Source organism: Chenopodium quinoa, unplaced genomic scaffold (assembly GCF_001683475.1).
Source record: "Chenopodium quinoa cultivar QQ74 unplaced genomic scaffold, ASM168347v1, whole genome shotgun sequence".
Taxonomy (NCBI): domain Eukaryota; kingdom Viridiplantae; phylum Streptophyta; class Magnoliopsida; order Caryophyllales; family Amaranthaceae; genus Chenopodium; species Chenopodium quinoa.
Window position 1 is genome coordinate 1,017,351 of NW_018742798.1, and position 16,704 is coordinate 1,034,054.

At 35.3% G+C, this 16,704-nt stretch overlaps 1 protein-coding gene across 3 annotated transcripts; it reads right to left on the bottom strand.

The window, feature by feature from the left end:
* Nucleotides 1-5,004: 5,004 nt before the first annotated feature.
* LOC110724956 lies at nt 5,005-7,892 on the bottom strand. 3 transcript variants are annotated; one of them, XR_002512092.1, is made up of 2 exons: nt 6,770-7,892; nt 5,005-5,530 (listed from the first exon to the last, which is right to left on the bottom strand). XR_002512092.1 is itself a non-coding variant. In XM_021904438.1 (2 exons), exons 1-2 carry the CDS (start codon nt 6,798-6,800, stop codon nt 5,197-5,199), a joined length of 360 nt encoding a protein of 119 aa, XP_021760130.1. In that variant the 5' UTR covers nt 6,801-7,886; the 3' UTR covers nt 5,005-5,196. The 3 variants fall into 3 exon arrangements, 2 of the variants coding, with proteins under 2 accessions (XP_021760130.1, XP_021760131.1); XM_021904438.1 differs by having other exon boundaries at nt 6,775-7,886; XM_021904439.1 differs by having other exon boundaries at nt 6,879-7,885.
* Between the last annotated feature and the right edge of the window lie 8,812 nt (nt 7,893-16,704).

Here is a 16,704-nt window from a genome sequence, read left to right on the forward strand (position 1 = left end):
TCGAGACAATAGTAGAGTTAAATAAATGTTGCTCATAATATAAATTCTTGAACTTTGACTTATAAAATGAGTAATATTACATCTTATGTTTAATCATATTAGACATGTTGATTTGTAGTATAATTTGAAATATCAATCCGTCAATTTTGTTCGAACAATAGGGATAAATTTTGACGAGGATTTAACCGATGGTCTTTTATTATTTTTTTTTTTATGGAACCAATAGTCTTGATATTATAACATACTACGCCCGATTCATGAGTCTAAATCATAAGTGAGCACACAATAAAAAGCACATACAAGAATTAGAAGCGAACACCAATGCAAAACCTGCACGAATCACACAATAACATAACCTTGAAAATAAAGCAAGATATTAAGAGGGACACAAGACACAACAAGCCCTCCTACAACAGATTTAACTATAGTAATAACACGCCATTAGCGGCAGCCGTAGCACACCACCCTAAACATGGCGTGCATGCGCCTCGGCCAAGTGGAAACACACTTCACTATGAAGCCAAGAATTATTATAAATATGCGTTCATTAATCCATGAAACTTAGGACAATGGAAGCACCAACATAACAACAGCCGGAAGTAAGGGAGCCTATATTTGCCCATTGTGGTCTATGTCCCCCATCCCTCACATTAAATTTATGCAGATGATAGGCCTATTTCGTTCCGTAGTCCATGATGAGTACTACCAGCTTAATTTAGGTTGCAATGGACATTATCTTTGGATTACAGAACAATTTCTACGTCCCTATATAGTTGAAACACTTTAACAACTACTAGTACAAAATTTTAGACTTTTAGATATGTATGTCATAATTCTTTTCGGGAAATTCTCTGTTTCTCATGGTGAGAAATAACTTTTTTTCTCATAATGACATTTTTGTGAATAAATCATCAACCTTTTCTTTATTGTAGGCTCCACAATTGAATAAAGTTGAATAAAGTTGTTAGTTTATTTACGAATATGCCATGTGAGAAATAAAATCGTGAGAAACTGGCCGGGACATCCTCTTTGTTTTCTCTTCATAAAATGACTATCACAGTATCACACATTACAGTAGGAAAGAAATCGCTCCTCAATACATAATTATCTTATTTCTTTTCATGCATGTCATAAATCATAATATAGAAGCTAAGAGACATAAGATTATTGTCTTCATTTTTTTCAATATATTATATTTTTATCTAACAACTTAGAAACAATAAGTATTAACACTTGTTAATGGACATTAGAACTGAGTGATCCATTATTCCACTGATGTATTTCATTTCTTGTGATTATACTTTTATAAGGCTATATACAACTATTGTGGTTTGCAAATTATACCATATTATAAATATATCTACTTAATTTTATTATTGTGATACCATATTTAATTAAAAGATTATACAGTATTGAAAATTAAGCTCAACATCCTCTCTCTTTGGGTTTGTTTTTTTTTTTTTTTTTTTTTTTTTTTTTTTTTTGGGACAAGAATACATGAATCTATTTTATGCTCTTACAATTATTGTCTACAATTTTCCGCATCATACGTATTAACAATTCAATAAAAGAATTAAAAATATAAAAAATATTTGGTCAAAATTAAACTACTGTGACAACATTTAAAGTAAGTCAAACCTACTCTATCATTCAAGGAATGAAGAAATAACACATTTTTATGATAGAAAGGATGATGTTTAATCACTTTTTACTAGAAAATGCAATCACCCAATGGTTGTTAGAATTGTAAAGCTAAAAAGTGATCGTTCTGTACCAAAATTTAAAATTCATGCCTTTTCTTTACACTTACAAACAAATAGAAAACTTGTTTCGTTAAATGTTTAGTCAAAAGCTAAGGCCAGTGTTATATAAAATTACGCTCACTTTATCAAATTATATGAATGGAACACATGTTAAGTTCTATTACCCTTATCCAATTTAATATTTTTGATTGCAATAACATTTATGTATTGAGTAATATAAATTAGTTTACCTTTTGTGCCTGTCATGGATCTTTTTGAATTTGTTTTGTCATAAAATGTTTTCAATATATCTATTCAATAAAGAAAAAAAAAATCTAAAACAAAAATGTCTATTCTCTCTTAGTCCCTCTTTATCAATAAATGCATTATTTTGACTAACACAAATGCTAATAAAAAACTTTGACCAATAATACAACAATATTTAATTACTATTATATACAGAAATTTGTAGAGTGATTGAACTAGTAAAATTTTACATAGCAATATTTGTTCTTTCTATAAAATCAGGTAATTTAAGTACAAAAGGTAAACGGATTTCAATTTAGTAAAATTAAATTCTGTTAAGTAAAAATAAATTCAACTCATAAAAATTAGTAATTTCAAAGAAAAAATATAATCGACAATAGTAAAAATAATTTTAGTTTAGTAAAAAAATTTAGTTTAGTAAAAAATTTAGTTCAACAAAAATAATTTCATTTCAATAAAAATAATTTAAGTACAGCAAAAATAAGTTGAAGTGAATAGGATTTAAAACTTATTTAGAAATTGAGGAAGCAATTCTTTAAGTAGAATTAGATTTGCATAACAATCAAATTAGGAACAGAAAAAAAAATAGAACATAATATTTTCAATGTAAGAAAGAAAGGACTACGACTTTTTTTTTTTTTTTTTTTTTTTTTTTTTTTTTGAGAAAATGACATTCTATAGATACTACCCCACAAGATATGAATATTAACAGAAAATGTATGCTAACTTGTTTCAAATATAACATTCGACATCATTCTCATGCAACGTCCCAATAAAATGTATGATGATTATTGTGGTCGTTTTCCACTATGACAAACTTTTACCTTGGACTTTTTACTTTATTTTTTTTATTTCTTTTATTTTATTTTTAGTAATTTGGGTTCCTAGCTTATGGTTGAATGCAAGTCATTATAATGCCGGATGCTTTTTAGGGATTAGAATCATTTAACTAAAATCTTAAGAACAAACACTTGTCTTTCCCTTGAAAATCAAAAGGTTTTTCTTGGATTCCAACCCTTTTTAGTGGCTTCATTCAGAAGCACTTAAAAACTATATGCACTCAAATTGCCTTATCCAAGAGTAACAGCTTCATGTGCTTTGGTTTAGCTTGAGCTAATTAATGGTTTTGTCACACATTCCAAAGTCTTAAACTAGAGTAGTAGTGGAAGGTTGTAACCAAGGGGGTCCATGTTTGCTACCCTCTTAGGGTGCTAGATGGAGTGGTCTTCAATCAAATATTGCTGCAATTGATGCTATGTAGTTGAGTGAGTTTCAGAGTCACATCTCAATGTTCAACGTGAGGAGGACTCCCTTTCCGAGGGTCCCTACTTGTTTTATTAGTATTCAATCCGATTTTGTTATGTCTATATACTATAACAATATGTGTTTTTAACTATGAAAAATATTACTCATTTAGTGATTGCTTATCTATCAATAGGTAAATACGATTGAGAAACATATTAACAATTGCATAAATTTAAATTGGTAGATATATATACTACGTACTTCCAGTTAATAGTGACTAATGATCGATGAATGTTTGAGACCTTTTTAATCATTTTGGTAAACAATTCAACTATTTAATCGATCAATTGCCTCCTTCCCCCTTAGATAAGCAAAACCCCTGAAGTCCACCCTTGTGTGTGTGTGTGAGAGACTTTTCAATGTCACCCCTAATTTGTAGAGAAAGTATTGCGCACTATCAGGTAGGGACTAGGAAGGTCCATACCACCGTTGAAATTTTTTTTTTTTCGCTAAGTGTTGGAAAAACATCATTTCCTATTTTAATACTGTTATTTTGAGTTTAAGCCTGTTAAAATAAAATTTAATGTTGTTATATGTTTCTTCAATATTGTTTTCGAGGTGTTATTTTGCTCTTTTCAGTAGTACTTATATATTAAAAGAATAAGTATTTGTGTTAGAAATTAAGTATTATATTTGTATACTGTTATTATATAAGTGAAATATGTAATTAAGGAAGACAATACAGTTATAATAAATTAGAAACTGTTAAGCTGCGTGATTTGGTATCAGAGCCATACGGTTAAAAGTTAAATTAAGTAAAACTGGAGAATACTAGACCTTCTACTGAGTGTAAGAAACCTGATTTTAAGCATTATTATCATATTCCTGAAAATACTAGTAATTTTGGCCCAATCCTTAATTATATAGTGGATCAACTTGGTGAATTAAGATCAGAAGTTGATAATATACATGCTCGTTGTATTAATATTGAGAATAAAATATCAATAACCACAACCGATATTAATAAAAAAAAGTAAGCGATCTAAAAGAACAGGTTAAACAAGTTCAACTTGCTTTAACAAACGAAGTTAGACATCAATTCGGAAAAGAAGTATCACCAAATAAAGAGAAAATTGTCCCGTATAAATATAAGTATCCTTTTCAAAATCTAGATAAAAATAAAAAGTTTATTGTATCACTCCCTAAAAGACCTATTAGTAACCAAGAAAAGAATAAAGACACTAAAAATGAACCCTTATCTTCAGGAGAAAACACTTCATGAATTACAAGCCCTATTCGATAAAGAAAAAGACCCTAATAAGCTTAACGAAATCATCACTAGTGGAAAAAAGCCTATCCGTAACGGACAAAAATAGGCTTTTCGTAACGGGCAGCAGGCGTTACGAATACCGCCATTACGGATAGAAATATTATTCGTAACGGGCACTTGTCAGTTAGGAATAACTAGTTATTTGTAACGGGCAGGTTAAGTGCCCGTTACGAATAGCCAGGTATTTGTAACGGGCAGGTTAAGTGCCCGTTACGAATAATCAGGTATTTGTAACGGACAAGTTGACTGCCCGTTACGAATAGCCAGGTATTTGTAACGGACATGTTGACTGCCAGTTACAAATAGCCAGTTATTTGTAACGGACACTTTGACTGCCCGTTACGAATAATGTCTTGAAAAATCAAAATATTAGGGGTATTTGTAACAAGCACCTTATTAACAAATTATCATTTATAATAATTAACAAACAAAAACCCAAATACTGATTTCCATGCCACAAAGGCACACAAATATTATCAAAATATGGCACACCAAATTTTAAATTTACATCTCAAAAAATTCGTAACTGTCTCTGATCTATTCTCCGCATCTGAGGCAAGCTCCAGCATCATTTCAGCTTGAACTTCCAATTGTTGTAAATTAATGTGCCCACTACCCTCTCGACTGATTTACATCAGCATATGGACCAACACCAGCATTTCCTTCAACACCACTTTGTTCACAAGTCCCAGCAAGGATCTCATTTGCAGACTCATTTTGTTGAGCATCATCTAGGATCTCATTTGCAAGCTCATTCTGTACTTGAGCACCATCAAGAACCTCAATCTGAGGATCATTTGGTACATGAGTACTGTCAATGCCCTCATTTGTGCTGTTAGCCTGAGTTTGATCATCTCTAAAACTATGAGGACTGTTTTCCAAAGAACTACCAGACAGGTCACTTGCTTGAACTTGAAAGATGTCCAATCTGGATAGAAAACCTCCCCTGTATATTACATGAGATTAGGACAATAATGCATAATATGATACAGAGAAAGATATTAGGAAATGGCTGCCTAATATCTAGGACAAAGCATAAAAAAACAAAATAAAAATAAAAAAGGTAAAAGTAACAGATCAATACACATCATATACATACAGATGTTTGACTGATATGTCCCCCAATTATAATTTACTCTGCACCCAATAATTCAATCAGCAGCTTTTCTCCACTTAAAAATCGTACACCAAAATTCAAACAATTGCAAACCACAGCCAGTGTTCATTTATCATGGGCTTTCACAGATACTTAAGGTCAAAAAAAGCATGAACCTAAAGTCCTAAACTAACTGAGCAAAACTCACAAGAATATATGATGAACTCAAATCTATTTTCCACCAACCCGCTTTTTACTTTTATAATTACTCCTTGAATAAAAGTAATGTTGCAAAGTGACTATTTTGTCTTAGGACTAAGACATCTAATCTTTGTTTAAAACGATCATTAAATGCACTAGTTTTGCATCACCAATAACAAATCTGATGAATTCAATGAAGCAACAGACCTAAATCTTGTTACAACTTAGAACGACAACAGCAGCAACAACTAACATTAGCAAACCAACAAGTTATCAAAAATCAAAAGCTCTCATAAGACCGTCTCATCTTGTGTATAAATCATGAGAGTAACCAAGCGCACTGATAATTCTTCATCTTGTTTTAGGCATACAGATGGCATTTATAATTACATTGACAAGTCCAAACAAGTATATAATTAAGCCATTTAGCATAGAAGATCATATTTGAAGATTATATAACACTAATGACAATGTGACACCAAAAGATATAACATACAGGTAATCGCATATTCACATGTTAAATAACAGATAAGATGAGAGTCTTGAGACTATTAGGTTACAAAAACCTCAACCGTATAAATGGCCACCTATACTAACATTTAAGCTGGCTAGATGTTGGCTCACACAAGAATCAGTCGAGAAATGGATGGGTTAAAAAAACTAAATCATTGGAAGTCATTGAGTTAGAATCTAGTATAACACCCTACCTATGTCGAAAACGTATCCAACACTGAACACCATCAATACTAAGCAATTAAAAACATCAAGCAATGCACATCAGAAAACAATCAATAATTGCAATTAAAACGTAACAAGGGATTCAAATATGATACTTAATATGCCTCTGCCTGATAAGCACCCTAGCATGGTGAACAGACTTGGCCATACCATACTTGATGATAAGGGTCTGAAGACACATCTCTAAGAAGCTAAGTTCTCAACGGTAAGAGCCAACATGTAATCTGGCTTGTTTTGTCCTTCATCCAATAGCCCGTACCTGTTCATCCTCCTCAAAAGACCTCAATGATACGGCGAGGGTTCTTCTCATCTAGAGTAAGAAGATGCCTAGCAGCATTACAGATACGGCTCAAAGCATGGGGAACTCAGCATCCAGTCACTCCTTCTCATAAGGATGACGTGGCTTCATAAATTTCTTCCCACCTATAAACCATCCATTTCACAAAATCATCACTAATAATTCAACTATATACTAATTTCCTCCCTAAAATCTCAAATATAGCATGAATTATGATAATTAAACAAAACTCACTACTTTTTTTAACCTAATTAGAAGAACAAACCAGCAGAAGCTATCAATTTGCAACATTACATATATAAAAACATATCATTACCCTAACATGATAAACCATAAAATTCCAAATCAAGTAAAATTTACAAACTTTACAACAAAAACAAGGATTCAAAACACAAAATCACAAACCCTGAAAATTCAGTTTATCAATCAATCAATTTAAAATTTCCTAATTGATTTCAACTGTTTAAATTAATTAATCCAGTAAAAACAGAGATAGAGCACAACAAATAGATCAAAATCAACGAAATAAAAAAGAACTAATCAAATAAAAAAAAAAACTAGGTGATTTCAAATGTTTAAATTAACTAATATACACAACAAAATATCCAGCAAAATTAACACAAACCCATCAATCATCCAAATCAAGTCACACAAATTAGATCAAACAAACCCGTATATTAAAAAAATAAAAACGAATCCAGAAATTCAAACATAAAAAATAATAATCATTTGAAAATTGGTATCTAGGGTTAGTGAAGGCGGCGAGAATTGCGTGCAAGATTAAGGAGAAGCGGTGAAGGAGGGCGGCGGAAGGAGATCCGGCGCAACCCCAGTCAATTTAACCATTTTTCTCTCTCGTCGTTCCATCTCGCTGTTTTTCTCCAATGGAAGGGGAAGATTGATGGAGTAGAGGAGAGAGGTCGTGATTTTGAAATGAGATGAGAGAGGGCCTGAGATTGATGGGGAAGATTGTTGAATTACGGGGACTAGTAGGGGTGTACACCGGTCCAAAACCGGACCGGACCTGGACCGGACCCATTTGGACCGGGGATCTGAATTGGGTAATTATGAGGACCGGGGACCGGACCTGAATTAACAGGTCCGGTTCCGGGCCAGACCTGAAAAATCAGGTCCGGTCCGGGTTTGGACCTGAATGGACCTGTTTTGTGTCTTTTTCGTTTTTTTTTTTTTAATACAAAACCTGTTGGACCTGCATATGGACCTGTTTTGTGATTTTTAAACTTGTTGCATAATTTAATAATTACATACAAACCAAAATTATCAATTACAAAACTACATAAACTCTATAAAGTCCCGATTCTCAAACACCAAAAATACAAATGAGTCCACCGAAAATACAAATAAGTCCACGAAAACTCATAAAATTACATAAATTCTCTTAAGTCTCAACTCTCAAGTACTAGAAATACATAAATTCTCCAACGAGTTGTTTTCCCTTTGATCGCGTGATTCACACTAATGAGTCCACGAAAACAACTTCATCGTCTACATCGTTAGATTCACCACGTTGCACCTCTAAATAAAATACAATATAGAATATATTAATGATTGATAACAATGAAATAATAAATTTGGTGTAACAAAATTTCAAATACATAAAATTATTACTACCTTTCTCTATTTCCTCTAACTCTTTCAAATTTTCTTCCACATCAACAATTGGCACTTCCTTAGCTCTAAGCCAATCTTGTGTGCAAAGTAACGCTTGAACCATCTTCAATACAAAAATATTACACAAATATGTATAAACAAAGTCATATTAAGATATAAACAAACTTGATTTTATAAAATAAAAAGATAACGATGCATTACCTTAGGAGTTAAAGAACTCCGAAATGGATCTAGAGTACGACCTCCCGTACTAAAAGCAGATTCCGATGCAACGGTCGGGGAGGAGAGAAGAGGAGAGGAGAGAGAGAGGGAGTGATGGACTGATGAGAGAGAAAGAGGCGAATGACGGCATAGTTTGGGCATTTGGGTGAAACCCTAAAAAGCCAAATACTAGGCTCCTCTCATACGTTAGGCCAAGTTTGGGCATTTGTAACGGGCACAATATGTCTGTTACGTGTAATATAGTATTCGTAACGGGCAAAATAGTGTCCGTTACGAATACTTATTTATTTGTAACGGGCACTAATTTGTCCGTTACAATTACATACGTATTTGTAACGGACATTATTTTGCCCGTTAGAAATAAATAAGTATATGTAACGGACACTATTTTGCCCGTTACGAATATCTTAATTGTAACGGGCAAAGCTTTGCCCGTTACGAATAGCCTGTTACGAATGAGATTTTTTCCACTAGTGCATGAACTTAATTTCTAAAAAAGAGATTGCTTCTGATAATGAAACAGAGGAAAGTAATTATGTTACTTTAGAGGAAGATTTATATCAACAAATGGGATTAATGAAGTTAAATGATCTAGACTTTCTGCCCATAGAAGTTGTTCGATAAAAGATTGAAAATAAACTAGGAAAAAGAGTAATGGATAATAATGATGTTGGAGAGGAAATTATTAATGCAAACATTAACGTAAACAATGTTATCCAAAGACCTAGGTATCAAGGAGAAGGAAGTTGCACAAGACCAAGATACATACCAGGGAAGACTACCCGGTTTAGTGTCAAGGTTATGCCTAATCATATACCTAAATAAGAAGAAGTGACTCTTGAACCTATAAGTCAAACTGGTTATAAACTTAAGCTAAATGGTGTAAGAGATAGACAAGATGTTTAATTAGATTAGTGGAATAAGAATATAAGTAGTGTACTTAATTTAAACACTGACTGGACTTCAGAAATTTTCTTAGACTATATTGAACATAGTCTTTATGGCTGTGTAGAAGACTGGTACGATGGAATAGAGGAAGAAGTCAAAACTACATTAACAGATTGTTTGGATAAAGAAAAGGGAAGGAAAAGAAGGGGAGGGAGGAGAAGAGGAGGGGAGGGAAAAAGGATGAGTTTCCCTTCCAAATCTCTCAATTATTGGAGGGATCAATTTTCTACAATTTAATCCTTCCATTTTCCTCCCCTCCAATTCCCTCCCTTCCCCATTTTCTATCCAAATGAAAGATACTCCATCTCTCCATTTCTCTTCCCTTCCTTTCCCTCCATTTCCTTCAATCCAAACACGCCGTAAGAGCTAGTGAATCACCTAATAGAATGTTTAGATAGTTATGTCAATACATTGAGTTAGAATTCATTGGTCCTAGAGCCAATCTTAATGAAAAACGAATGGAATATCAAAGGAAGTTAAGTAATTTGTCCATCTGTAATATGAAATATGTTGATAATTACATTATGGAATTTGAAACATATTATTATAAAATAGGTGAAAATGAAACAAATCTAGGAATGTTCTATGACAAATTACCCAGTCTCCTTAACAAAGAAATTAGTGAAAAATATCAAGAACGAAGAGAGAAATTCTTAGCTAGGGATGCCCTAGGTAATAGAATTTCTTTTCTAAGAAAATGGATTGAAAAGAAATGTAGAGAGGTTGCAGGAACTCAACAAATGAAGAGACAATTTCTCACTTGTTGGTATTTTCCAAACAACTATGGATGTGAAAGAAAAAACCTATAATAAAAGAAGGAATTATAAGAAAAATAAAGTTGACTGATCAAGAGGAGAAACTTATAAGAAGAAGTATTATAAACATAAATATAGAAAACCAAGTAGGTTTTTCAGAAAGGCAACATATTGTCCTGAGAAAAAAAAGACATGTAAATGTTGGTCTTGTAGAGAATTAGGACATTATGCTAATGAATGTAAGAAAGCTAATCATAAACTAATGGAGGCCCTGGGAAGTTGGGATTACATAGAAATACCAGAAGACGAGGCTTTAGAATTGGCTTTAAGTAATACTAAAGGAATAATAGAAATCATGGAAGAGGAAAATGAATATAATGAAGAACATGAAGTTAGTGATGAGTTTGAAGATGAAAATTATGAAGAAATAAATAATATGATGGAAGGAGAAAAATTAGAAAATTCAGAGTCAGATGACAATGAGGAAGATAAAAGCAAAATGACGATAGGTCAACTAAAAAGAGTTGAGTATTCATTTCAAGATAATGACCTAGATCAAATAAACAAAGAAAGTTGGATTTTTCCCCATATTAATAAGGATAAAATATTTAAAACTTCTTTCTTTAAAACTAGAATTAAATATGTATGTGAATAAATGGAAGGAAGCATTGTAATCGAAGATTGTGAACAAAAAGCAGCCGAAATTAATATCATAAACTGGAAAAGTATTAAAAAACATAACGAAAAAAGAAATTATAGCTATATTTGTATTGGTGCAGTACATGTATACATAACTCCTTTACAAGATTTTGGCAAGGATGTTAAATGCTTGAGTTTTATCTGTGATATTAGACATACAAAATTTTATGATCAAATAATCAGTGGTATCACATGTAGTTTAAGTCAAGGAACGGTAAGCTATATATGTGAACCTAGATATAATGTGAGCTTAGAGGATTCCTTTGCGTCAAAGTTTTTAGCTATCAAGCTATTAACAGAAGGAGTGAAAATGCATAAAGGAACACGACCCATACAATTAAGATGGAAGGTGGTTTATAAGTTGGTAAACACTATAGACTCATCTTTTAAGAAACAAATAGTCGATGCTCAGAAATATGAGCAAGGAGGAGGTCCTAAGAAGAAAATTACACCTATAAAAGTAAATCCTAATGAAATTGAAATTGAAAAACTTGGGAGGAATTCTTTATGAACCCTGCAGTTAGTAATAGATCAAGTAAGAGTTAATTGATGAATCAGGATTACTTCATATTAGAATGAATATAAAGCCTAAAATATAGAGAAATCTGAGTTTTAGAACACCAAGTCTAAGTAGAAAAAATTCAACAATAATAAGAATGAAAAAACAAGGTGATGAAAAGGCGGAAGAAGATGAAGAAGAAATATTAGTTCTACTAAAGAAACTAAATGAAAAATATGAAAGTAAAAAAGCCTTAAAACAATCGGCAAGACATAGCATTGATATGGGGTCATGTTCTAATTTAGAGTTAAATGAAGATCCAAATAATCCTATTAGAAAAGTAATTGGATATAAAACCAAAACCGTGAGTGAACTAGTATATGAAGATGAAGTTAATATGCAAATGGAAGCTTATAATGAAATATCTAGTACTAATCCTAATAGCATTTATATTCCAATTGCTATATGCATTGAGCATTATAATAAATATAAATTATGTGCATATATTGATAGTGGTTGTTCTACATGTTTTGGAAAGAGGACTTTATTTCCAGAATTCTTGTGGAAAAAGGCTAAAAATCCTATGCAAGTTAGAATTGCTAATAATAGTGTCATGATGCATACTGAAATAATTGAAGAATTACCAATAGAAATTGGAGGAGTTCAATGTGTTATTCCTATTTTATGGGCAACTGATCAACCTAGTCATGATATGATAATAGGAAATAATTTTCAAAGATTATACTCTCCATGCACTCAAACTATTGATCAAATAATCTTTACTATTAATGGTCATTCTGTTCCTATACAGAAAATCACAAAGGCTTCTACTCATCAGACTATGGAATTTACGCGCAGCCAGCGTGGTGATAGGGTTACTCCTACACAACGAGAGGTTGCACTTTGAATTTTTGAGTATGATTCATCATTAATAGATCAGATAAATAAGAAGCAAGAAAAGTTATGTGAAAAATTATATTCAACAAATCCTTTAGAACATTGGGAAAAAGATAAGGCATTTGCTAAGATAACTCTAACAAATCCGAACAAGATTATTAGAGTAAGACAAATGGTCTATACCTACCAAGATATTTAGGAGTTTGATGAACAAATAAAAGAATTGCTTAATAAAAAGTTGATTAGGAATAGCAAAAGTCCTCATAATAGTCCAACATTCATGGTAAGAAATCATGCAGAAGAAAAAAGAGGTAAAGCTAGAATGGTCATTAATTATAAACAGCTAAATGACAATACTGTTTTTGATGGCTATTACATTCCTAATAAAACTGTGTTATTTAATAAAATACAAGGAGCCACATGATTTTCTAAAACGGATTGTAAGAGTTGCTACTGGAAAAATTAAAATGGAAGAAGAAAGCATTCCTTTAACTGCATTTAGTGCCCCTCAAGGGCATTATGAATGGCTATCAATGCCTTTTGGATTAAAAAATGCTCCACAAATATTCAAGAGAAGAATGGATAATACTTTTAGGGAACTTAATCATTGTTCTTTGGTCAATATAGATAATATCCTAATGTTCCAAAAGATTTAGAACAACATAAGAATGATCTTAAAGCAGTAACTCAAAAATGTGCAGAGCATGGTATAATCCTTGGAAAAGATAAATGTGTTTCTTGGATTAGAAATTAAAGCGGGACAAATAATACTGCAAAAACATATTTTAGAAAAGATTGAAAAATTTCCAGATAAAATTGAAGATAGAAAACAACTAGAAAGATTTCTAGGATGTTTAACCTATGCTTCTGATTTCATAGAAAATCTTGCTCTATTAAGAAAACCATTACAGAAAAAACTCAAGAAATAAATAACTTGGAACTGGAAGAAAAGTGATTCTGAAATTGCTCAAAATTTAAAAGCTATGTGTATAGATCTTCCTTTACTAACACTACCTGTTTCGGGTGTTTTTGTCCCTCGGGAGAGTTACAACACGAAGACTGATCCGGCTTGAGCTGTACCTGAAAAACAAACGGAGACACCGGTTGGTCGGTGCTCTGCCTCCGACGAACAAGTTAGTAACTTGAAGGGAGAGAAAAAGGTGCGGAAATTTAGGTGGGTATCTGCTCGGATTCCAAGCTCAGATGTCTATCACAGGGACAGTGTGTAATAAATAATCAAAACGTGCCCTCCAAAGGAGGGAAATCTCCCTATTTATAGGGTCCTCGGGATTTGTGCCCATGATTAGGTCATTGTTCCCTAATTGTTGGTGGGCTGCGCCGCATTGCGGCTTTCTCGGGATTTGGGCCTGAAGGCTGCCATTTTCCCCTCAATTTCTGGAATGACACGTGTCAAGTAGGGATTGGTCCACTTTGGGCCATCCTGAGGCTGACACGTGTCATCCTCTGATTGGACCACGTGGCGGGGTAAAATTACCCTAAACATTTGCCCCTCACAGATGTGACGTGGCACGCCACGTGGCATCTGTGACACGTGTCACGCTCCGATTGGTGGTAATTTTACCATTAAAGAGTAACCGTTCACCTTCCGAGTAAATTACATGAACGCCCCCGTATTTACCCTCTATATATAGTCGTTTACCCTCATAATTTTGTACGTTTACAAAAATTTTCTAGAGAAAGAATTTTGAGAGAGCAGAAGTCATCCGTTTGAGTCAGGCGCAAACAAGAAAGCTCGTTCTCCATCAACCCAGCCGGACCCGCCTATCTTCAGATATCACATCCAAAGGTACCGTCTCTGCCTCTCTCAACTCTTTTTCTTGTTTCACCGCTTGTACATATTTCTTGCAATAAATGGATGCATCACCAACACACACGGCAAAACCTAGGTTAGAGTCCAGCCGGTCACCAGGGACGACTGAGTCTAGGACTGGGAGTGCCGTCTCGGGGTGTTGGGACCACCCTTATCCTTGGATTCCGACCATTTATGTGTCTGTGCAGGACACAATGGCTCGGACTATGCAGACGGCCACCGATCCAAACTATAGAAGCGAAGGCTCAGGTGGCCAAACGCCTGAGGGAGAAACGTCTGGTCAGGGAGACCAGACGGCTCTTGAGAGATCCCCTCCGCGCGCCCCTTCAACTCCCGCAGATTCCTTTCTGGAAGAGTGCGACCAAGACGGCGATGAGGCCGTCTTAGCCCCTTTGACCCAAAATAAGGAGGAGACGGACAGCGACAGCTCTGCCTCCACCTCTGAGAGCAGCGACGATTTACCCCCGCTTGAATATAGCGAGGAGGAGGAGAGGAAGAAGTGGAACGAGAAAGACGACCCCTTCAACATCCACGTCTCCGCCAAAGACCGGCTCCAAATGGAGGAGAACTTAAAAAACTTTACGCAAATGCACCCGTTAGGAGACGGGTATATAATAAGAGTGCCTCCTAAGAATGGCACCATCGCCTGGGAGGATGATCAAGAGAACGCCAACAACTACTTTGGTTGTTATGAGGCGGTGTTCAAGGCTGGTCTTCGCTTTCCCCTTCACCAGGCGGTGAAGGCAATATTGAGAGGCTACGACCTCGGAGTCTGGCAACTTACCCCCAACTCTTGGACAAATATTTTGGGGTACGTTGCCGCCTGTGAATTCCAGGGGCTTAACCCTGGCTGGGAGGCTTTTGCTAGCATGCACTATCTCAGCCAAAGCCTAGGCGGCTGGAGGGCGTGGTACACTCTAACCACGCATCCCCAATACATGATGACCTTAGACAAGGTCTCCAAATTTGACGCTTGGAAGCACAGGTTCTACCTGATGTCAGCTCCCAGCAGGCGGGAGAATTATGAATTCTGCCAGTATAATAAGAAGCCCGACCTGATGAGCCGGAAGTGCGCTCTTCCCCGGATCCCTGAGGAGGATTTTGACAAGATAATTGAGGCAGACTTTTTCGGCCTCACAGACGCGACCTTGTCAACCGGGGAAACAATAAAAGTTCCCAAGAACTGGATCCCCAAAAGCGCCAAGTTCAGGGATGAGTGTTTCCTAGCCGCCTGCGGGCTAGGGCACATGTTTACCAAACATATGCGCCTGAGTTTATATCCGCTTGTAATGCTTTTGTATCAGGGTTGATTTATGATACTAATCAATTTCTTTCTTTTTTGCAGAAGAAGCTTTAGACATGTTGCAAACGGAGAAGACTCCCAAGCGGTCCTCTGCACTCATCCGCAAGAAGCTTGTGGAAAAAGCTGCGGCTGAGGTCAAGGCCAAGGTAAAAAACGCCTGACCCTTTCTTAGATTGGTCTTAAAGATTATTTTTCCCGGATGCTAACTTTAACTTGGTTATTTTCTCACGGGGGAGAGGTTGGAAAGACGTTTAAGAAAAATCTCAAACGGGCTAGGGAGGAGACCCCCTCCATTCTCAACAAAACCAAAAAATCCACCTCCGCTTCAACTCCTAGCGCCTCAGCCGGGAATCAACAAATGCGGATAGCGGGGCGAATCGAGAGGATAGGCGGCAATCTCTGCCTCGATCTCGTCAACCCCTTATCAGCAACCGGGGGGTTCACTACGCCTACAAGCGGTTCCCGCTTGGCCGGCTCTGAAGGTAAGAACCCTTTTGAATCCCCGCCCGAGCTGGGGTGGCCTTTGCGAGTGAAATCCCACTCCCAACAGACGTCATCCTCAGACGGTCGGCAATAGATAGGTGTTGCCTTAGTTTCGCACTCATCACGTATTGATTATGGTGCAGATCAATCTCCCCGCTGGCCAGACGTCCAGAAGCATGCCAAGGCCATGCTTGACGCCGTCCGCAAGAGGGATAAAGACAACATCCCGGGGATAGAGACGTTCAATCTGGAACGCATTCTATCCCTTCTAGATGAGGTAAGAGACTTGGTAATTTTATTTTTTCAAGTGCTTTACCTCGCCTGCAATACTAATACCACTTGCTTTTTTGCAGGCTATGCTGCGGGCAGACGGGCTCAAGAGTCTTTATTCCCGCAAACGGGAATAGGTAAAACGGGCCAAGAAGTCCGCCACAGACGCTGATAATATTGCTTTACACTCGACTATCGTAAATGAACTTGAAACTAAAGCAATCATAATGACACAGGCGTCTAGAATC